This window comes from Trachymyrmex septentrionalis, unplaced genomic scaffold (genome assembly GCF_001594115.1).
Source record: "Trachymyrmex septentrionalis isolate Tsep2-gDNA-1 unplaced genomic scaffold, Tsep1.0 scaffold40, whole genome shotgun sequence".
NCBI lineage: Eukaryota > Metazoa > Arthropoda > Insecta > Hymenoptera > Formicidae > Trachymyrmex > Trachymyrmex septentrionalis.
The window spans coordinates 1,515,103-1,523,351 of NW_017305569.1; the positions used below are offsets into that span (position 1 = coordinate 1,515,103).

At 34.1% G+C, this 8,249-nt stretch overlaps 4 protein-coding genes across 6 annotated transcripts in view; 2 read left to right on the plus strand and 2 right to left on the minus strand.

Annotated features, from left to right (window-relative positions):
* The window catches only part of LOC108750978 (WD repeat, SAM and U-box domain-containing protein 1-like), a 9,353-nt gene extending 7,718 nt beyond the window's left edge, over positions 1 to 1,635 (minus strand). For both annotated transcript variants that reach the window (XM_018490874.1, XM_018490873.1), the window contains exon 1: positions 1,308 to 1,635. In XM_018490874.1, the coding sequence (XP_018346376.1) occupies positions 1,308 to 1,324 (17 nt within the window). In that variant the 5' untranslated portion in view covers positions 1,325 to 1,635. The remainder of the gene's footprint in view (positions 1 to 1,307) is intronic.
* Positions 1,636 to 2,768: 1,133 nt separating this feature from the next.
* On the plus strand, positions 2,769 to 4,574 carry LOC108751002 (GATA zinc finger domain-containing protein 1). The gene is made up of 3 exons (XM_018490922.1): positions 2,769 to 3,201; positions 3,823 to 4,025; positions 4,227 to 4,574. The coding sequence occupies exons 1-3, from the start codon at positions 2,926 to 2,928 to the stop codon at positions 4,438 to 4,440; spliced, it is 693 nt and encodes a 230-aa protein (XP_018346424.1). The 5' UTR covers positions 2,769 to 2,925; the 3' UTR covers positions 4,441 to 4,574.
* A 205-nt stretch (positions 4,575 to 4,779) lies between these two features.
* LOC108751007 (AP-3 complex subunit sigma-2) lies at positions 4,780 to 7,313 on the minus strand. 2 transcript variants are annotated; one of them, XM_018490927.1, is made up of 3 exons: positions 6,944 to 7,313; positions 6,330 to 6,713; positions 4,780 to 5,383 (listed from the first exon to the last, which is right to left on the minus strand). In XM_018490927.1, exons 1-3 carry the CDS (start codon positions 7,010 to 7,012, stop codon positions 5,261 to 5,263), a joined length of 576 nt encoding a protein of 191 aa, XP_018346429.1. In that variant the 5' UTR covers positions 7,013 to 7,313; the 3' UTR covers positions 4,780 to 5,260. The 2 variants fall into 2 exon arrangements, with proteins under 2 accessions (XP_018346429.1, XP_018346430.1); XM_018490928.1 differs by lacking the exon at positions 4,780 to 5,383 and adding an exon at positions 5,391 to 5,813.
* The window catches only part of LOC108750993 (beta-1,3-galactosyltransferase 1-like), a 7,832-nt gene continuing 5,343 nt past the window's right edge, over positions 5,761 to 8,249 (plus strand). Inside the window, exon 1 of the mRNA XM_018490902.1 lies at positions 5,761 to 5,804. The gene's annotated coding sequence lies outside the window, so the exon portion shown is untranslated. The remainder of the gene's footprint in view (positions 5,805 to 8,249) is intronic.

Genomic DNA, 8,249 nt, shown 5'->3' on the forward strand with positions numbered 1-8,249 from the left:
ATATATATATATGTATAGTCCTTCCAATGAAAAAATGTATTATAAATTATAATTTTAAATATATATATAAGAGTAAAAAATATCAAGATAAATGGCAAATAAAATAATCATTTTTATTCAGTAAATGCAATCGTAATTATAATAGTAAACCGTTTTTTTTAATTTGCTTACTATGTAGTAACTGAAAAATATGTTAAGAAAAAACTAAAGATTTTCAAACAACGTGTGAGACTGTTAATTATTAATAGCACAGTTGGCTATATTTGCATGGTTAAAATTATAAATACATAGTCCAAAAAATGAGTTTAAATTATTAATTATTATTAATTATTAATTATTATTATTAATTATTATTAATTAAACAAAGAATTAATCTTCGTTTGATTTACCCTTTATCCTTTTTTTATTCTTAGAATTAGAGAAAGATAAAAAATAAATTAAACTATAATTAATCTAAATTGATAGAAACAAACATAAGTCATATAAATCATATAAAACTGATAGCACAAATATTCTAATTCTATAACATGAAAAATCACTACAATGACTAAGTACTAATTACGTAGATTTTATTATGTTATAAATAAAATAAGTATACAAAGGAGAAATTAGAAATTTTTATAGAATGTGAAATCATATTAACCGTAAATTCAAGCGTAAACTTCATCGCGTTATGAAGGTGGAAGTAAATAGATTAAGTAAATAGTAAGGAAAAATTAGAAATCTTAGAACACGCGATTATATATTAACTGCGTAAATTTTACATTACAAAAATAAAAACGAGTCCGATCGACATTTGTTTAAAATTCTTTTCATCTGTCATATTTCAAAAATACGCTGCGTTTACTGAAGAGTTAAATGACTCTGAAACAAATTAATAAATATATGCAATATTAAGCGTCCCATCGACACAAAAATAACTATATTTAATAATAATTTATCCGCTATGACTCGCGTGGGTAGCAAGCCGTTTTTTTTAATCCATTACCCCACACAAGCTAATGAACCCCTTATTAAATTATTGACTATAATAGTAAATCGAGAGCCAATCAAGTGGAAACCAAATTGACGCTCTCTCCGATCCGAAGATCTCTCCTACTAAATATATATACACACACACACACACACACACACATTAGAATCGTTAACTCCAATTAACATCTTTCTAGTTGTAAATTCATTTCTAATTAATGCTCTATAATTGTACACCGGACGGGCGGAACATCATTTGCGGTTTTATGACTTTTCCTTCGCGTCTCTCGCTCGGACGATTTTGGATACGCAATCATCATTTCTCTCATACTCACTCGTAGCAAAGGCACATGTTCTAGACATTAGTCGACGGCCCCCGCGGTGCCTCGTCGCTCCATCAACGATCACCCACACGGCACATGATTCTTCGCTGCCGTGATTTCCATGAGCTCTACGCGTTGCGAAACGGTGTCACATTATGTTTTCGCGTTCGACATAGTGCTCCTGCTGACGAGACACTTCAAACAGGATACCCCAGGCAGGGCACCTGTCACAATGAAGTTAAAAGCGCTAACGCATGTCTACTGGCCGCTTCCAGGATCGATATTACAAGAGGCGTAACGCGAGAAATATAAACTGCATGCGGTGCCTGCTCGCTGCAAAACGTAAACCCGTCTCTTTCTGTTCCTCTCGAGCGAGACAATTTTACGTTTATCCGTGTTGCATAATCCATCAGATTAATAAAGCAAATTGCTTTGTTATTCGCGCGAGCGCGTGGTATTAATAATTTGTTGACCGCTTACGATAGTGTTCAGCTTTTTATTTAGTAACATATATATATAAATATAAATTTTTAGATATTGCATATTTACAAAATATAATTATTTAGATATTTGTAATTTATTAAACGAGGAAAAAATTTGTGTACGAGACAAACTTATATAAATTTGTATTTTTTTTTTTCTTTAATTTCCTCACAGAGAAATTTATCGACAATGAATTAAATGTTTATTTGGATCTATGAAATATATGAAATATAAATTGTAGAATAAACGATTGCAAAGTAAATTTTATATCCGACATGGCGAGTGCGCCGTAATAATTAATATAAGTCTATCAGATCCCGAGACGCGCGTATAAAATTCATCGAATCGCGTCTTCGAATTTTCGTTCTGCGGTGAAAATTTATATTCATATGATTGGTCGAGTTATCGCTACTCGAGTTGGCGCACTCGACCGCACCTCCTATATTCTGTAACTGTTTTACACGCCTACCGACGGTTGTCGGTATCGTTGCGCAGATATTTTATATGGTGAAAAAGTTGCGCAACGACACCGACAACTCGAGTAGGCGTGTAAAACAGTTACAGAATCGTACCCCTAATATCACTCTATCCTTGTTATTTACTAAATGTTAAACAATATGATATAACACCCAGAGAACACTCTGGGGGTCGATTCTGTATCTTCAATCAAGGTAACAATTACAAAAGTGAGCAAATTTACTAGGTGTTGACCAATGAAATTATCAGTATTCTAGTAAATTCGCTCACTTTTGTAATTTTCACCTCGTTTCCCCAAGGGGATTGATTCTGTATTTTGAAAGAAGGTGAAAATTACAAAAATGAGCGAATTTACTAGAATACTGATAATTTGATTGGTCAACACCTAGTAAATTTGCTCATTTTTGTAATTTTTACTTTGATTGAAGATACAGAATCGATTCCCTGAACATGAGGGAATCTGAACACACCTCTGGCGAGACGCGTGCGCCGATTGACCGATACTGAAGTACAAACACGTGACACACGTGAAGTAAACGCGTATGACGCACATGTAAACACGACATGACAGCTGAAATCAGCGATCAGAGTATTAGATGAGGTAAACAATCGCTAGAGGAAAATTCATTGTTGTTTATGGACTCTCTGAGGCCGACTTGAAAGAAATCCGATGCCGCTCGGCAGCAAACCAAAATGTGTCAAGTGCGGGACACATGAGACCCCTCTATGGCACTCGACTGATGCTGGAAACTTGTGCAATGCTTGTTTGGAGGACGAACGGAATGCTGAGGCGAGCACGTCTTCCAAAACGGACGAGGAGGACAGAAGCGGCTCGCTGAAGCCTAGAAGGAGCACGCGGATCACGAGATATTGTAATACAAAGACGATAGGACCACACAGAATTGTGCCCAAGGGTAAAGGTCGTAGGAATCTGTTTAAGAAAACGGTGAGCGAATGGAAAATGTCCTTCCATTTTTGTTACAATGGCAGTAGATGTTTTCCAGCAAAAGATGTAGGATGCGTTCCGTTTTGACACTCGTATGCTGTAAATATCAATTCATCCTTATTGTTTATCGTTCCTGCAAACACAAGAGCCTTAAGCCTTAAGAAATTAATCAATCACAGTCAAATGTGAGAAGAGTAATCGACTATGATTGGTTCCTTAAGGCTTACTATTCTATTGTGTTTGCAGAATAAATATTAAACAAGAACGAATGATACTTATAAGCAAAACCAAACGCCAGTGTAACACAGTAAATCATTATATTCTTGTTTGTCAATATTATAAAGATGATAATCATAGTAGATATTTTCCATGATACAACATAAACGTTTATCTGGTATTTAATGAATAACAGAAACAATTTATGTCACTAAATGGAAAGTCTGTTGTGTCATCTGTTGCTGTTTTTCAACAAAAGTCACAGTCATTATTTCATCTTTGTTTAACATTACCAACAAGAATATAATGATTCATTGTGTTACCTGTCTTTTTTATTGAAAAGTATCTACAGTCTCATAGAAATATGTGGAATCATTGACTATTTATGTTTAACTGTATTTGCAGCCAGTCAAGGCACCTACAGCTACTGCGACTCCAACCACCAGCAACTTTGTATTTTATAAAGGCACGTATTTTCAAGTCGGAGATGTAGTCTCTCTGCAAGATGTAGACGGTGGTATTTATTATGCTCAGATACGTGGTTTGTTAACAGACCAGTATTGCGAAAAGAGCGCCGCCATTACCTGGTTATTGCCCACCACAGCGAGGTAAGATCCCTTATTCCAATAACTTCATGAGATTATAATTTTATAATAATATTTATCAATATGCATATCCTTTTAACTCAATTTCTTGCACAGTTCATCTTTCTTTATTTTTTTCACGGAGAAAAAAAGAAAAGAACTGTGCAAGAAGCCAAATGAATAGCTAAAATGAACAGAGTTAATGTTAACTGATGTACCTTTTAGTCCTCCACCGGAAGAAGGCTTCATTCCTGAGACATATTTAATTGGACCAGAAGAAGATTTACCTCGTAAATTAGAGTGCATGGAATTTGTAATGCACGCTCCATCGGATTATTTCAAGTTAAAAAACAGTCCCTATCCACCTCCTCTCACAGAGAAAGGAGCGGGCTTTATATGGACGACTCTTAGAAATGAATTGGCCATATCTAAAAAGTAATAATAATTCTTTATTGAGAACATGTATTAGTACCCAGCTCAACACAAAGTCCAATAAAAACGTCTGTCCTAATTTTGGTCTTTGTGTTATTTGGACAGTGTCGCTCTAAGCTTAAAATAATAAGATCATTTTTATACGCAATCACTATAGTTTCTTTTTTTAATACTTTTTAGTCATATGTATTATTTGAATTAAGAATGATTAGAATGTGTGAATTTATGTGGGATTGTAAAGAAGTCGCAAGAGTGACACAAAATATGATATATTTTGAATGTGCATCACTATAATACAATATAGAAATAATTTTGCAAAAAACAATACACGTTTATAATAGTGCTATTTTATTTATTAAATATATTTTCATTACAATATAACATTAATGCTTTTCAGTGAATAACATGTCTTTCTTACATGTAATGGAACGTGGAGCTAGACTACTAGACAATCGAAAAGTTGCCAATACTATAGCTGAATTCATAGATCTGATATCATTTTAATATCTCTCATCATATATAAAAAATTTAAGAAACATTCTCATCTTGTTCGATTTCTTTTCTTGTTTAGAAACTCCTCGAAATTTCTCTCGTAGTTCGTATTTTCTTACCGGAAGAACCGTGACTCAAAAAGGATAATGATTCATCCATGATCTTTAACTCTGGTATCGTTGAGACGGGATATACGCAGAGGTAGCAGGCAGCATTGGTGCATTCTCGCTTGCTTGAAGGGAGGGGAAAAGTGTCCTCGGTGCGACGGTGGTGTCAGTTACATTCGGGATGACAGAAGAGACCAGTCAGCTGGGTGCCAACGATGTGACGGCTGGTCAGAATTTGAGGTCTTTTATGGCTTGCGGCAAGTCAGGCAGTTTCATATCCTTTATTTGTTGCGGTATATTCATGTTCTTCACCGCCGAGACAGCACGCGCGGGCGCTGCTGTGATTCCCGCCTGCACACATCATACGGATCGAAGAACGGACAAGTTTCAGCAGGGCTGAGTAAATGTAATTTTAGCTACAAGGCGCAAAGGCAAATGACGGATGACAACATTGACAACATGGCGTTGACATTTATTATCCTTACAAAGCGACATTTACATTATGAAGGCACTCGGCGGTTTATGCAGTGGATAATTACAAAACAAAATTGCATCGCCATGCGTGTTACGCAAACGTTTACGTTTTATGAAGCTAAATATAAAGGGCTTGGCGCTTTCTTGGATAAAATATTAAAAAAAAGAAAAATAAAAAGAATGAATTCGCACAGAAGAGTACGATTATATAAAGTGGCCTGATTTGCTACTGCTGATTTACTTAAGGAGGAGGTCCCAGAAGGACAAACGGACGGGGTGAACAAGACCGCCCAGATTTGTAAGTCCCCTAAAATTGATGTTATGTCAATCAGTCCTACCTGTCACCATATCAAATATATTCTACAGATCGCTGTACCAGTATGCATGCATAGCTCATTAGATTGCTTAGGTAGTTATTTGTATTAAAGCTCAGTGACAGAAAATAAACACATTGCAAAATTAGCAGTACTAGCTTGAAACATATAAACGTTCTATCTGATGAAATAGCATGATAAATATTTGGATGTAAAAAAATTATAAAAGTTTATACGTTGTGAGCGCAGATTGAAACAATCCTGTGATTTTGCCATAGTTTTATTACATTATAACGTGAAACTTATTCTTTTTAACTAAATTTCTTGATTTATTTCAGATTTATTCCTCCTTTTCTCTTTATGTTAGAGAAAAAAAAAAGAAATAAATCATGGAAGAAGTTCAGCTAAATAGAACAGGGATTTCAATATATCTAAATCAAAGATACAAATTCACAGGAAATAAGATTACAGTTAAGATAACATTAGGGATTATAAGCACCTGTACTTACCTCTTGTTTTTCCAACTTATTCTGATCCTCGATCCTCGTGAGAATCTCAGTCATGTTGGTCTCAAGAACCATACCACCCATCACCAACTCGTTAAGTATGTAATGAACTTTGTCCACGTGAAAAATAAGATCAAGCTCACACACATTCTCAAAGCATTTGTCCAAAGTTTCGACGAAGACTTGTATCAGGTCTAGGATTCCCAGCTCTGATTCTGAGCTATCGACGCAGAATACAAAGTAAAGCGTTGCATAGTGTCGGTAGATCAGCTTGTAGTCAGATCCGCCAATCAGGCTACCACCCTCTAAGAAGTTGCACACGTTGTCGTCTCTCTTTGAGACAAGCTGAAATGTCTCTTTTATTATCTGCTGCTGCATATCCTCATTCTGAAACAGAAAATATATTGTATATTGCAACGAACCATATGCTTTCATGTTCCTATCGCGTTCCATACAATTGTGATACATTTAATAGATATATCGATATAGAAATTACGTCATATATCATCTCCACTATTGATTTTTATATCTCAATAAATAAAAGGATTTAATTCGCAGTTTTTACAAGTGACAAGTAGAAAAGAAATTCAAAACGAGCAGTATTGAGATATACTTACAAAGTACTGATAAAACTTGGAGAGACGAGGTTTCCCATGATTATTAAAAACCAGAATCGCTTTAATCATGTCTGTGAATTCGAAATCAATTGGCGTCACTGAACCTTATGATAATCCTGTCACTACATTCGAAGCGCACGGTCATTGAAGCGCGAGAGGTTATGTCCTACTACCGCAACTATGCTTCAATGTTTTAATTTTCATTATTTTTCTTTAGCAAGTTGGAAACTCTTCGTAGTGTATACGCTAATTGATAATTAATTGAGCATGGAGATAAACTCTCCGAGGTTATCGGTCAATTGATGGCTGTCAATTGATCTGTCAGTGAGCTGACATATAAAAAATTAAAAGAATTCACTCTATTTGACTAGTTGACTACGTGTAACTACTTGTTCACCTGCACTCTCCGACACTTTCTGTACTTAAAATGAAGTGGACATGCATTCAGGAACGTACAGGAGTAGCGAGGGATAAGACGATAATCCAATCGAGGAAAAATTATTCTGACAAATATTCGCGAAAAATTCATGCGTCCTTTTTATTTTTAAAACAGCTCTTTTTCTTCCCAAGGAGAACAAAAAAGTTATTAAAATAATAATGTACGTTATATATATGTATTATATATATATTAACCGAATCATGACAAAAAATGTAATCAAAATTTAATGAATAATTTGCAAATTAATGATATTAAATTGACATTATTTTGATTTTCTTGTTCTTGATGGATTCATATATATTCATTAGTTTTTTTTTTTATGAGTATACGAAGTTCGAATAAAATAATTTTGACTAAATGTCCTCTATTTAATCGATTATAACTCTAATAGCATAGATCTCCAAGGAACGTTCTAAAGAACATTCAGAGGATATCCCTATGTCCTAAGAATTAACATTCGCCAAAACGTCTCTCGGATAAAGTGTGGTATCAGGAAATTTCCCAGGGAAAAATTTATATATATATATACACAATATAACTATTAATTTTTTATTTAATTCTTTGAAGTGAAATCTCAGACATAATATGCGGCAAAAGCGATAACTTAAAATGAGGTGAAAATTGCAAAAGTGAGCAAATTTATTAAGTTGACCAATAAAATTATAAATATTCTAGTAAATTTGTTCACTTTTCACCTCATTTCAAAGCTTTAGTCATATCACAGAGTATTCATAGTCGAATTATATATACTAAACACAGTATATATAAACAAAATATATAAATATAGAGTATTTTCTAAATGAAGTATATATTTATTTTTCTATTATTTGTAAGATTGAAATCCTGGAATTATGAACTTAAAAAATA

Bases quoted from the DNA above. Each gene is read 5' to 3' on its own strand.
- LOC108751007 (XM_018490927.1), bottom strand. From the start codon at position 7,012: ATGATTAAAGCGATTCTGGTTTTTAATAATCATGGGAAACCTCGTCTC. The intron at 6,714-6,943 runs GTAAGTATATCT...TTTCTGTTTCAG, and splicing joins CCAAGTTTTATCAGTACTTT to AATGAGGATATGCAGCAGCA. The intron at 5,384-6,329 runs GTAAGTACAGGT...TGATGTGTGCAG, and splicing joins ATAAGTTGGAAAAACAAGAG to GCGGGAATCACAGCAGCGCC.
- LOC108751002 (XM_018490922.1), top strand. From the start codon at position 2,926: ATGCCGCTCGGCAGCAAACCAAAATGTGTCAAGTGCGGGACACATGAG. The intron at 3,202-3,822 runs GTGAGCGAATGG...CTGTATTTGCAG, and splicing joins GGAATCTGTTTAAGAAAACG to CCAGTCAAGGCACCTACAGC. The intron at 4,026-4,226 runs GTAAGATCCCTT...TGTACCTTTTAG, and splicing joins TTATTGCCCACCACAGCGAG to TCCTCCACCGGAAGAAGGCT.